General features: G+C 42.1%; 2 protein-coding genes across 3 annotated transcripts; both read left to right on the top strand.

Annotated features, from left to right (window-relative positions):
• The first annotated feature begins 426 nt into the window (after positions 1 to 426).
• On the top strand, positions 427 to 5,375 carry LOC124281117 (sodium-dependent glucose transporter 1C-like). 2 transcript variants are annotated; one of them, XR_006899851.1, is made up of 3 exons: positions 427 to 775; positions 2,051 to 4,075; positions 4,221 to 5,375. XR_006899851.1 is itself a non-coding variant. In XM_046717129.1 (2 exons), the coding sequence occupies exons 1-2, from the start codon at positions 562 to 564 to the stop codon at positions 3,157 to 3,159; spliced, it is 1,323 nt and encodes a 440-aa protein (XP_046573085.1). In that variant the 5' UTR covers positions 427 to 561; the 3' UTR covers positions 3,160 to 5,375. The 2 variants fall into 2 exon arrangements, 1 of the variants encoding a protein (XP_046573085.1); XM_046717129.1 differs by having other exon boundaries at positions 2,051 to 5,375.
• A 5,761-nt stretch (positions 5,376 to 11,136) lies between these two features.
• Positions 11,137 to 12,854, top strand: LOC124281172 (olfactory receptor 50-like). Its single transcript, XM_046717200.1, has 2 exons — positions 11,137 to 11,585; positions 12,830 to 12,854. The coding sequence occupies exons 1-2, from the start codon at positions 11,137 to 11,139 to the stop codon at positions 12,852 to 12,854; spliced, it is 474 nt and encodes a 157-aa protein (XP_046573156.1).
• The last annotated feature ends 1,518 nt before the right edge of the window (positions 12,855 to 14,372 follow it).

The following is a 14,372-nucleotide window of genomic DNA, read 5'->3' as shown; positions in this document are numbered from 1 at the left end:
GGTGTTTTTATATGGTAAGAGACATTTATGCATGTCAATGTCGATTTGAGAGACCTATTTTTGTTTGCCACGGTAAGAGGTATTTTTGATTGTTTGCAGAGGTACGATGGATGAATGTGTGTTTGTAGTAGTAAGATACACTAAGATAGGAAGATGTACATTGTACTTATTCTTGTTTGTCACGTAAAAGACACATGCATGCACTTTTGTCACCGTTAGACGTGTAGACATATGTGCGTGTTTGCCACGCGCGGAGACATGTGAATAGACGTTCACGAAAACCTTGTAAGGCTTAACCTTCCTATTGTTTGTGGGATGTGTTTTCAAAGTTTATCAGCATGAATATCATTACACGTATTTCTTGTATGTTGTGAAGCGTCCACAGCGTTTTTGTATAGCTCAGCCTTGCTAATGTTCGTAGTTCGCATTTTTTAAGTTCATGAACATAAAAATCCTTACACGTATTTCCTGTATATTGTGCAGGGTGTCCACAACGCCATTCACGGCCCCGCCCTCCTCGACCTGGCTCAGATCACTCATACCAATGTAGAGCAGGCATCTATGTTCTTCACCGCCATGGCTGCTGGGGGACTACTGGGGACGCTATGCGTGAGCTGGCTCTTTGATCGATTCCCCCGCCACCAGTCCCTCCTTCTCGGCGTCGCCAACGTCGGTGTCGGTATCACGACGGCGGGAATACCTTGCAGTGTACAGTACCCCCTCACAATAGCGCTCTGTTTCGTCAACCAGTTCATCAGTGGTGGAATGGAAACAGGTATTGTATGTCCAGTGACTGACTGACTGAGTTTAGTTTTACGCCGCCTTTAGCAATATTCCAGCAATATCACGGCGGGGAACACTAGAAATGGGCTTGACACATTGTACCCATGTGGGGAATCGAACCCGGGTCTTCGGCGTGACGAGCCAACGCTTTAACCACTAGGCTACCCCACCGCCCCGTATGTCCACTGTGCTGTGATAACCCACTAACAATTCAATGCTCCATGGACCCGTGAAGATCCGAGCTTGAATTGGTGTTCTGTAACCCATGCTTGTCGTAAGAGGCGACATACGGGATCGGGTGGTTAGGCTCGCTGACTTGGTCAACACATGTCATCGTATCTCAATTGCGAAGGTTCATGCTCATGCTGTTGATCACTGGATTGTCTGGTCCAGACTCAATCATTTACACATCACCGCCATATAGCCGGAATATTGCTTAGTGCGCCGTTAAACAACAAATTGAACAAACACCAATGGTTCATAGTTTAACGATCAACGCCGTCGAGTTCGATGACATGCCATCAGGTCAGGGCCAGAACACCTTCCTGATCTATTTTGTTACAACAAACAGAGGTTGCTGACAACCAGTTCCAACACCAAATCCCGGTGTGGACATATATCATTAACCTTGGTAAAATGTTGGTTCAGACCATCTTGATATGCATAACACAAACATAGCGGGCTATCTGGTTTTAACCAAGTCCAGCGACGATGTGAATGTCTTTAGCAGCCTGGTTAACATGGCATAATCACCAAAAACACCAGGCTAGGTATTCTCGAAACGTTCGTAACGCTACGAACTTCTTAAGCCCATTCTTAACACATTGGCTACGATCAAAGTTAAGAATTCTTAGGGCTACGAACGTTTCGACAATAAGGGCCCATGTTAGTAGGATGCATTGGTCAATCACTCAGTACAGATTCTGCCGACCCCCCACCCCCCCTCTCTACTGTCACTTCAGTTAAGCATACATCTATCTTCAACCATTATATTCCATCAATGACATATGCGTATAAAAATATTTGAAACAGCTGTCCACTGATCATCGGTGCCATTAAACCGTTTTGCAAACTGTCATTATACAGGAAATGTCTGTAAATATTGTCGTACACATCGTTTTTTCTTCTTATACATATTCTAGCATCAGGTTCTATATATTCATGATATGTACTTTATATCTAAATGGCAATGTCTTGGTATGTCGTGGTATGTTTCGGTCTGTCTGTGAACGATGTCGTGAACATTGCATTTTGTATTTTGTTCCAGTTGGCAACACTGACATGGTCGCCACATGGGGCAGCGAGAGCAATATGCATCTCCAGTTCATGCACTTCACACTGGCAGCTGGAGCGACAGTAGCACCTCTCATTTTGAAACCTTTCCTTGCAAAATCCCAGCTCCAAACACCATCTGACCTGACCTCCAATGGGACCGTATTCCCTTGTTCGATTTCAACAGAAGTTGGTGGATCTCACAGTTCAATGTTCTTCCCTAACACTTCCCTAATGTACAACGATACTACGGTGGTTTTGCCTCTTCATAACCAGACCATATCGTGTCCAGAACCTCCCAGTCTCATCCGTTACGCGTACCTCATCAGCGGACTCATGTCGGTAACAGCTGCAGTTCCTTTTCTTGTGGAAGCTTGTAAGACTGACAAGAAATCGCGACCTCAACCAGCTCAAGCAGACCAATTAGCCAGACCAACTCTACCCCCGAGACTCAGATATCCAGTGTTTATATTCGTAGGATTGTTTTACCTTTTCACTTGTGCCGCAGGTGGGTCGTATATAGCTTATCTCGCCACCTTCTGTGTAAAGCAGCGTGGGTGGACGAGGTACCTCGCGTCATTGATCACAACCGCCTTCTGGGGGAGCCTCTGTCTTTTTAGGCTGATAGCGGTTGTCCTGTGCAAGTTCCTTTCTCCTTTGACGATGATGAACGTGTTCCAGGTGACGATGCTGCTGTCGATGCTGATGGCGTGGGTTTCTGTTCACTTGGACTCGGATGCTGGTCTCTGGGTATCTGTTATTGGAACAGGGGCATCAATATCAACCTTATTTGCCTCCGGGATTTCTTACGTCGATGGTGACGTCATGCCCGTAACGGGTCGTGTGACGACAGTCGTCATGATTGGTTCAAATATTGCGGGGATTGTTAACCCGGTCGTGATGGGGCACCTGCTACAAGAAGTATCGATTATGTGGTTCCTGTATGTGCCTATCATTGAACATTGTGCTGCGTTTGCTGCATTTCTGGGTCTGGTGTTGCATTCCAAAACGTTAATCAGAAACTACATACAGAAGTGTTCCGAGCTGACTCAAGCTGAGGTAGATCTTGACACTTCTGTAGGGAAGAACACATACGAAGCATGAGGACTTTAGTAAGGAAACTGACTCTATACATTTGCTTTAGATACTACCACCTCTGAAATGAAAAAAGAAAGAAATTTAAAACAAAACATGATTTTATGATTGTAAATCACTAAAAAGCAGATCTTGTGACGAAAATCGTCCATGAGTGTGAACAATCCTTGAACGCACGCTCGAGGTTTCCTTGATAAGTTCAGAATCCCATACAGCAAGACTTGTCTTGATACACATTGCCCTAAAATATTGAAGGTAATTTTATCCCCACCCGTAAGAGAATTCATGGAAATGAAAAGAGTCCTCCTTTAAGCCATCACCTCATGGCTTGAGATTCCGGCTAGAGGTGTGTTCATGTTTGGGAAATACACTGGTATTTGGTCACATACCTATACAATCCCCTTGCGGTAGGAAACTTACTTACGTTGCATTGCCAGCATCTGGATGCATATACTCTTAGCCAAGCGTTGTGTCAAACCTCTCACCCTTTGAAGCTGATGCACCATTTACCAAAGTGAATTCTGCATGCTGTTTTTATAATCAGAGTTTGTGAAGAAATGGCCATCATTCACTTCGCTAGACTGCCAGTTTTACAATGGCAGTGTTAAAGTCATGGCGATCGCTAAAAGTACGATCATTACAATCATGGTATACTGCACTTTCTCTCGATTACCATACATCGCACACTCTCTAACGTACACTTCATGGTGATCAAAAGAGGGTTGTGTATGATGATCAAGGGAAAGAGTAGTGTATGATGATTAAGAGAGAGAGCAGTGCATGATGATTAAGAAAGTGGATAGTGTATGATGATCAAGAGAGGGTAGTATGTGTTGATCAAGAGAGGGTTGTGTATGATGATCAAGGGAGAGAGTAGTGTGTGATGATTAAGAGAGAGAGCAGTGCATGATGATTAAGAAAGTGGGTAGTGTATGATGACCAAGAGAGGGTAGTGTGTGTTGTTCAAGAGAGGGCTGTGTATGATGATCAAGCGAGAGTAGTGTATGATGATCAAGAGAGGGTAGTATGTGTTGATCAAGAGAGGGCTGTGTATGATGATCAAGAGAGAGTAGTGTATGATGATCAAGAGGAAGAGGGAGAGCAGTGCATGATGATTAAGAAAGTTGGTAGTGTGTGATGATCAAGAGAGGGTAGTGTGCGTTGATCAAGAGAGGGCTGTGTATGATGATCCAGAGAGAGTAATGTATGATGATCAAGAGAGGGTAGGGTGCGTTGATCAAGAGAGGGCTGTGTATGATGATCCAGAGAGAGTAATGTATGATGATCAAGAAAGGGTAGTGTGTGTTGATCAAGAGAGGGCTGTGTATGATGATCCAGAGAGAGTAGTGCATGATGATCAAGAGAGGGTAGTGTGTGTTGATCAAGAGAGGGCTGTGTATGATGATCAAGAGAGAGTAGTGTATGATGATCAAGAGGAAGAGGGAGAGCAGTGCATGATGATTAAGAAAGTGGGTCGTGTATATGATCAAGAGAGAGAGCAGTGTATGGTGATGATCACGAAAGGTTCCTGTCAACGTTGGTGTCAAGAATGACTAAGGTTTCAACTGATTACAGCTTTATCAGCATATTCTGGAAGAACACAAGACGCAGCACTTGGACTTTTACAAGGACCTTGAAACTTGTGCGGCGAAAACTACATCTTTACGAGTTATGTTTGATTTTTTTTTCAGGTTGTTAATATATACACGACTAAATGAACATATGCAAACACTACAGAATATCACTGACGTCTGTTTGTGTTTGATTCTTTGTGTCTCCGTCATACAAACCGATCTTTTTACATGGGAGTATGTCGTAATTTGACTCATTTGTACGGAGATGTTTCTAGGACCATGCGTACACACGACCTGTCGATAACACTAACTACACAAGGGAAAGCGATACCGAAGTGTACACACATTCCATAATAGGGCCCGTAGACTTTGTTTGTTCTCATATCAGATACACCTCAGTTTGAGTTAAATATAGCGTTTGTGGTTGTGTTGCAGAACATAATCTTGATCAAACATAGTTTTAGACTGTGATAAGTAGTTGTATAAACCATTCTTCATCAGATCAGTTACCAACGAGTTGACCATAATGTTAACGAATGTCCATCGTTGAAGCTCATGTGGATAATGCAATGAAATAGCCATTTACTGCAGGCCATTCGTAGCGTCTGTGTCGCCTAATGTTTTATGATTGAATAAACACACTAGAGTTTGTGTTGATCCTTGCTTCTGTCATTTAAGCATTTCTGAGAGAATGGGTTGGATTTAAAGTCCATTTCAACAGTATACCATTAACCAACACCATTGTGTCGAAGTTTGATATGTCGAACTTACGGTTGTGTCGAAGTTGAAGCTTGGTCCCCGCTTATTTCATATTAAGTCATCATTTATGGTTGTGTCGCACCTTCATTAGCTTAAAGTATTTGTGTTACTTCGACATAAACGATGTGCCAGCTTAATGTGGGAGACGAGTGATGCAATGGAATCAATGTAAATTGCTGCATTGAATTTGCTGTAGTGAGTGAGTGAGCGAGTGAATGAGTGAGTAAGTGAGTTGGGTTTTCTCCGCTTTTAGCAATCCTCCAGCCATATCACGGCGGGGGACATCAGAAATGGGCTTCACACGTTGTGCCCGTGTGGGGATTCGAACCCGGGCCTTCAAAGTTGTCTATGAGGAATACCTGGTTGAAAGGTTGGTAAAAAACAACCAGGATTCGAACACAGCGAATGGTGGCACCTCGGATGACTAGGGCAGTTGTGTCCCATGCTCTGTTGCCACACATATCACGCACACCGGAACACGTCCAACACGACCAGGAAATGTATACATAGGCGGCTTAATGCGACCAATGTCTTCAAAACCTCTGCTTGTGTAAAACAGCATACAGACTTTACTTTGATAAATGGTGCACCAGTTTCAATGGGAGAGTGGACTTATACAACACTTGGTCTTAACTTGAACGTCGACAGTGAAACAACTGCTTCAAGGTGATGGCAAACACACACTAACCTAAAACGAAATTATCCTTCGGCGCAACAACTTTAACTAATAACAATATACATGTATGTGAACAGTTGGTACACAGATACCAGTGTAAATGTTTGAAGCAAACTGTTGTTTGCTTATATTATAAAAAAAAAATTACTTAAGCACCCCGTGTACTTTTGCAACGAGAGGTTCCAACACGTACATAAAAATTATCGTGGTGACCATGATTTTTTTGCTGATCCGTATGATCTTTTGACTCATAACAAACGAAAAACCCATTGGACTCCATAAGATGTAGTTATGAAATGCTTAAAACACTAGATGATACCGGAGATACTAATTGGGTTTCCTTCGTTAGAACTATTCTTTTTAGTCATGGCTTTGGAAATGTATGGCTCGCTCAAAATGTAAGTAATACACAATATTTCATCGAAGTATTCAAGCAGAGATGCAAAGACATTTATCAACAGGACTGGCATAATGAAATAACGTCATCAACCTGTGTCAACTTTTATTCAGAATATAAATATATTAGTTATTTTGTATTAATACAGAAATTTACCTTTCAAAGATTAAATCACCACATCTTAAGCGTACACTTACTAAATTTAGATGTAACGCTCACAACTTCAAAGTCCAAGTGGTGCGATTTGCCAAACTTCAAATGCAATAGATATCCAATGTCCATTCTGCAATTTATCGCAAGAAGATGAGTACCATGTATTACTTATATGCCCGAAATATTTAGAAATAAGAGAAATATATTTGCCTTATTTTTTCTATAACCAACCGTCGAGACAAAAATTATGTATGCTACTTCGCACAGAAAATATTGACTTGTTGTTTAAGGTAGCCCTTGTGTTGTACCACATACCTATGTTGAGAGAAAAAATATAAATTGTGAATGGGTGTTTATGATTTTATTGATGTTTCTATAATTCGCATATTTACAAGTTGCGCATAAATGCATTGTTATTATTGTAGACATGTACTATTGGCCTCAGGGCCACATATACAAATAAATATGTCTGTCGAGTCTTTTTGGACGGAAAGGGGCGATTGGTGACGAATAAAACGGCGTCATACCTAGCATGTCATACCAGTGATAAATCCGGCACACCCAGATTGATGCTCCTTGGACTATGTCGAAAATAACGGAATACTGTTTTACGCCGCACGAACAATTTTCAAGCAATTTGCTAACCAGTTACTTTGGTTATGCTCGGTGAGCATTCCGAAGCCATTCACATCAAACGCCATAAGCATCTCACCTATTGTATAAACATCTCCTTCATTGTAACTACTCCTGTATTTGTACATCTCTGGCTTCCATTCACTACCCTTTGTGTACTCATTGGCTTCATCAGCTTACTGCCTACCAATTATGGCAATTATGTTGTTTTCTTTGTCACTTATGTTGTCTCATTGTTATATTCAGTATATGTATATATTTATATATATATATATTATACATATATATATATACATTTCCTCCACGTCATGTATCACTCTTGCTTGACAACGGTACAAGAATCTGTATCGAAACGTCGCACTCACGAAATAAAGAAGTTGTTATCCACAAAAATTGTTCTATATTGTACGTCTCAACTTCTAAAATGCCACTCAAACAAATAGTGTGTATCGGTTAATAAATTATTAGATTCCAGACACAGTACAACTCTAATGTTAATGGTTTCATTGTTTTAAAACTGCAGCTCGATAATGCATTTGGTGTTAGGATTGGTAGGATCTTGGCTTGGCTTAGGTACAGGGATAATGGTTGCTTTGTGTCTGGAATCTGGGAATGTTCCATGTTCCCATCTGTTGTTAAGTATACTAAAAACACTCATAATGATTTATTAAGTAGATGTTGTAATAAATGATAATGAATGAGGACCCAAAGCACATGAGCTAATTCACCTGATGATGGAACTAGAATTGGCTAAGAAATATCTTGAAAAAGAATAGAAAGAAGTTGTTATCTAACTCCAGGCTATACTACTGCAACTCCCTGATTTCCGGAACAACCTCCATCAACACACTCCAACGGGTACAAAGCAGAGCTGCACGTCATTTAAACACGACGCCAAACCCTAGCGTAAAATGAAATGTATCCGTACAATGAATTTGTAAGACATCACACAAATTGTACATTTCGAAATATTTTTCTGATCAAACTTGTTTTGCTAAACTGAAGGTCAGAGTGTAAGAAATACTTTAATCGTATGTCACACTTAGTTCGCTGACAATCGCTCTTGTTTTGCCAACCCATTACAGTTTGTTTCTACGGAAAAGCCAGTCAAAGAAATGTTTGGGTTCAGTGGCGTGATGACAATCGCAATCTTCAATACGTTACCGGCGGTTGTTGTCGCGTATGGAGACGTCTTAACGAGGCATACATCCAGGAGGTACCCACGTAGCTGAACCCGTGGGTGGTTCCTCAGTAATAATATGGACTTGTGTTTTGCATGGCGGCAAGATGGATCTCATGGCAGTACATGGCCACTCAATGGTTGCATGACGGCAAGATGGACCTCATGGCAGTACATGGCCACTCAATGGTTGCATGACGGCAAGATGGATCTCATGGCAGTACATGGCCACTCAATGGTTGCATGACGGCAAGATGGATCTCATGGCAGTACATGGCCACTCAATGGTTGCATGACGGCAAGATGGATCTCATGGCAGTACATGGCCACTAAATGGTTGCACGACGGCAAGATGGATCTCATGGCAGTACATGGCCACTCAATGGTTGCATGACGGCAAGATGGATCTCATGGCAGTACATGGCCACTCAATGGTCAACAGGAAGCACTAATGTACCAAGGCCGTGGCACGTTTTGATAACCACCCGGTTGCCCGTCGCCCGATATTCATGGATGGTTTATTCTCATAAAGTCACCAACTTGATAAAACGCTAATCCCTACTGGGTGACTTCGTGCGAATTTCGCTAAATAGTCTATTATTGCAATTACGGGACATAATAGTCAGATTACATTTACTAATCCGGATTAGGACCGAAGGTGACTAGGGGGTTGGGGGCGACAGATAATTGGAACTCTTGTCCGGTAGCAGCAGGTAGACCAAGGGTAACATCTGACCGACGTCTGTAACAGCATGGATGGTGTACAGCTGGTAAAATACGTGAGGCATCACATAAACGTACCATCTGCAAAGAAGGTGTCGGCTTGACACAACTTCTCCAAGTTGGATGTGGTGGCGAATCCCAGGATCTTGTCCTCGTCCACATCTTCAAATGCCAGGAACTGTGCCCCGCCTTCTGTTGTTTGGTACTGCTCAGGGATTACTAGGTCACGACGATGGGATGGTAGAGGAGGAAATGACTTCTTCTTTGCTCTGTACAGGGTGTCTTTCTTCATATGAAACGTAGGTAAGTTGCCAACAAGGGTGGCGTGTTCCGGTGTCAGTCATCACCCCGCATACTGTCTACTTCTTCCTGCAACAGCTGCGGCAGAGGTCTGATCGTGGCCTTGGCTTAACTTTTAGTGTCTCAATGGTCTCTCTCATCTTGATGTCTCACCACTGGTGGGTGGTTGTGGTTCGGGGAGGGTGTCTGGTGAGGATATCACTGATGGTGGTCACGGTCATATGGCAATCCTTGGTCGTACACTTTCATACTAAGGTTTCATCACGTTTCCTTTTGTTGACTCTGTACATGAAACCACCCGAACAAAGATATCTGCCGCCTCTGGAAGTTGGGATAAACTTTTGCATTTGCCATGGTCGGACTTAGTGACGAAAGTGGTCCGTGCCATCTATTTATATTTGTCATAAAATTGTTGAAGAGAGTTCACTAATAAATGTCATGTAATTTACAGTTAACCGTTCAGCTCATTAGCATCTCTCGCTCGAGTGACCAACTGACTTATCCGTTAATCCCTAATTCGTTAATCCTGATTGGATTAGAAACCTCAAAGCAAAATCGCCAATGACTTAGTGCGAATAGTGTTCCCCCTACTGGTGACTTCATGAGAAGACACCTCATGGATGACAACGCTCGACCGCACCGTGCTCAATGTGTCACTTGCAAGTAACACACATTAGGAAAGAACCGCTGTTAGATAATACCTCGTTATATACCTTCTGTTGGTGTAGCGCTAATTACCTGATCCAGCAACAACACAGGAACGTGATTAACATCAAATCACACGTGATCAGTCAATATTTCATTCACAAATGGCTTTCTCGCTGGTCCATAATTATTAACAAACCTGATTTGGAAAGCAAGGTGATTCCCACTGAACAACGATACCAAACACAATTAGAATATCTCTATGCAACGTCTCAGACCCAGGCAAGTGAGCAGTCCAGTAGAGTTACAGATGCTCCAGAATTTATGTTTTTTAAAGGTTTGCACACAATATTAAGATTTATCATCCAAAACTGTGTTCCACAGGAGATATCGCTTGTATGAGATCAAACGATATCTCCTAGGAGATATCGTTTTGACAGTAGATTTTGTACAATGCCCTGACAATGCTATGACGTCATGTACTTGATGACGTCACAATGCTATGACATCGCTGCACTGCAAGTCTAATGGCAGTACCATGTTCAGAGATGTACATTTTTCATTGAAAATTAATGAAGAGTGATTTTGGATGATAAATAGAATCTCACCCTCGTGTCTTCTGATTCAAATATATCAACACTCGTTGATAAAGTAAAAATATCCTCGGCAAGCAGAAATGATTACGTGACACTGACTCGTGAAACGTGATCCTCATTGACCTCTGGATTTCTCGCTGGGTAATTAGGAATAACAGCTGGACGGAAGACAAGGTGGTTCCCATTGATTAACATGACCACATTCAACGTAAGCAATGCTTCACACCCAGACAAGTGAACTGTCCAGTAGAGTTACAGATGCTCCAGTAATTAACAACTGGCTCCGAACAAGAACAACATCTTGGACTCAATTTATAACCACGTTTGTGGTTTGTAAGAAATTAGCGTCGATGGCGAACCAGACGGAGACGATCTCTGAAAGGGGGAGCAACCCTGCCCTTGGTGCTGTCTACATCTGCCTGGCTATCACCATCATGGTCACCAATGTCGTCATCATTGTAATCAATGTCAAGTCACGGCATCTTCAAATACCAACGCTACATATTCTGACGGGGATCGCTGTGTTTGCTTTTGTGACGGGACTTCATCTGCTCATGTACGACGTGCCGTTATTGTTTTCTGCACAAATGACATGTAACAGCACGTTTACCACCGCTGGGACAATCATGGCAAATCTTCTACAAGCATTGAACTTTTTCCAGGCGACTCTGGCTGTACTTGATCGGTACGTTGCTGTCTGCCATCCTCTCCGCTACATCTCCATCGTCACGGGAAGGAACATTCTGCTCGCCATGTTTGCATATGCTGGACTGTGTTTCGTTGTGGTTTCTTTCGGACTGTCAGTGTCAATGGAGCAATCAAGTCGACAAGGACTTCAGTGTGTCCTTAATTTTTCTAGCATTTATTTGAAGGTATTCTTTACCAGTCTTTTACTTATTGTACCGACCTGTGTCATAGCCTTGTCATACATACAAATATGCAGGGAATACAGAGCCCGATGTACTGAACCGTCAATGGCCTACGGTGGAGCACCATTCAGATTCCCGTGGCTGATCACCTGCTACCTGGTTTGGGGAGCCATTTCTTTTATACCTTCAGTCGTGGTTGACAGTTTCCGCTTTGTCCCTGCAGATTCCTATATTTCTTATGGCTTGAAGATGTTAAGAAGATCAAACTGCATCATGAATATATTCATCTTTACTGGAACGTCCAAACCGTTCAGGGAGCAGGTCTTGAAAATCTTCTGTCCCTCGTATTACTTACGACAACGCCGAAACGCAGCAATGAGAGCGGCAGTAGAAGACAACAAGCACGTGACCTCTTCACAACACACACTTGACCTCTCCACAATACACATATGATCTGTCTACAGCACACTTATCCTAGTCACAAAATTATACGTGATCTCTCAAAACGCGTTATGTGCTTTTTTCACACCACACCACACCACACCACACCACACAACACCACGCCGCACCACGCCGCACCACACCACACAACACAAAACCACAACACATTACACAAAGCCATACCGCACCACACAACACAACACCCCGTACCACACAACACCGCACCGCACCGTACCACACAACACCGCACCGCACCATATCACACCAGACGACAAAACACAGCACCTCACTACACTAGACGACACCACATCACACAACACAACACCAAACCAAACCACACAACACTACACTAGTCGACACCACACAGCACCTCAACACTCACGATATGTCCACAACACAGTCTTGGTCTCTGTGACCTCTCAGCTACACATGTAACTTTTCTACTTTTCAACATCACAATGTAACTTTTCTACTTTTCAACATCACAATGTAACATCAACCGTTATCTTCGTTGACTTTGATATCTGAAGAGCAGTAAGACTGTATGGATGACATATTCAATTTCTCTGGAACACTTTGAGGCCATACAGTCCCTATAAAGGTAAGCACTGCTTTCTTAGTGTTCAAGTATACATCGGCCATCGATCGAAATTGTGTCTTGAATTATTTTCCCGCTTATTTGTTGTCTTAGTGGCATAGTATGTGACTCAGTACTCGTATCTTGATAATTCAGTTCTTTACTGCATGAAATGCCATAGGCCCATATACAAAAGAGATACATATCAACAATGGCATATATGATCAATTTTCTAACTAATCAATAATTTTCTTAACAAAAATGCATTGTAAATAAATAGGGCAATTTTGTGTTGTTTTCGAGGTTTTGCAGGAAAGTAAGGAAGACAATAGTTTAGCATTGATTTGAGATACAGGTCCTTACTTCTTAGATTTTCATATACAGGACAAATAAACATAAAATGGAATTCATCTTCAATAATGTAACAGAATGGACATATTTGGGGATGGGGGTGGGGGGTGTTGGTGGGGGGTTATTAATAGGAAATTAACTTCCACGGTTAATTGATAAATCATTAAGGCCTAATCTAAAACGCATAAAAAAATTATGTATCGAAGGTGACTCAAGCAACGACTTAAATTGACAATATGAATCATATCTAGAACTTTCTTTGATAGTTGAATGTCATTCCTGCTTAAACATATCAATAGCCCGCACACGAAACTGTCTAATAAACATATTACATTGCCAACTGTGTGCTCTGCAGGTTGATTGGAACACCTCATAGAGGTTATGCCAGGAAAGGTGGCCCATGAGACGCCTGGAGACTGCACGTTCAATGAGTTTGGGTATGAACGCTAAGTTTGAAATAGGCCTGTAGTTTTTTGGATCCTCACAATCAAGCCTTGATGTCGAACTAGAGCTGACTTGAGTACACTTATGATATAACCAGATGAAGTAGAAGAGTTAATAATCAGCACTAATGTTGGTAAGAGTACGTCGGGACAGTCATATAGAAGGTCAGTTGGAATCGGATCATGTGAACAAGTTGTTCTTTTTGCAGATTTCAGTAGTTTAGTAACTTTAGTGTCAGTGAAACTATCAATATGAATAAGAGGCGTGCCATCAAGCATTTTTTGAGGAAAATCAGCTTCATCCACAGTCGCAGAAGATGAAATATTGTCATGAATGTCTTTGATCTTTTTGTAGAAATAATCCGAAAATGTCTGTGCTGTTGCTTCATTGTCATTAGATGTCGGAAGTGGCGATGCCCAGTGTTTACCCAAGATACTGAACAAAAGTTTGAACAGCAACTTTGGACTTGACTCGTTGACTTCAGTGTGAGAATGTTGATTTGGCTGATGACCGTTGTTGAGTGATTTCTGGCTGAAATATACATTTGGCGATGAATCTCCAGGAAAGATTTTTTTCCATCTGCGTTCTGCTTTCCTCTTGTCTCCTTTCGCTTCTCGAACTTCAGGTGTGAAGTCCCAAGAAGATGTTTTAGTAACTGGTATGACTCTTGTCCTTCACTGGAGCGTGTTTGTCTAGCAGCTCAGATAGAAATCTATTGTATAGCAGAACGATACTTAGAGCATCAGATTGTGCCTCAAGTATAAGGTCTTAGTTTAGCGAATTGTCTGTTGAAAAGTATCCTTATCCAGGGAGCGCATGTTCCTACAGCGAGTAATCTTCACATTTGGACTGGGTATTGAGAGGTCCAAGCTCACAGAGATATGGAAGTGGTCAGAGAGCTGAA

The sequence above is a fragment of the Haliotis rubra genome, unplaced genomic scaffold, assembly GCF_003918875.1.
Source record: "Haliotis rubra isolate DU_JTF1 unplaced genomic scaffold, ASM391887v1 Scf28, whole genome shotgun sequence".
NCBI lineage: Eukaryota > Metazoa > Mollusca > Gastropoda > Lepetellida > Haliotidae > Haliotis > Haliotis rubra.
This window is presented reverse-complemented; position numbering and strand designations above follow the sequence as displayed.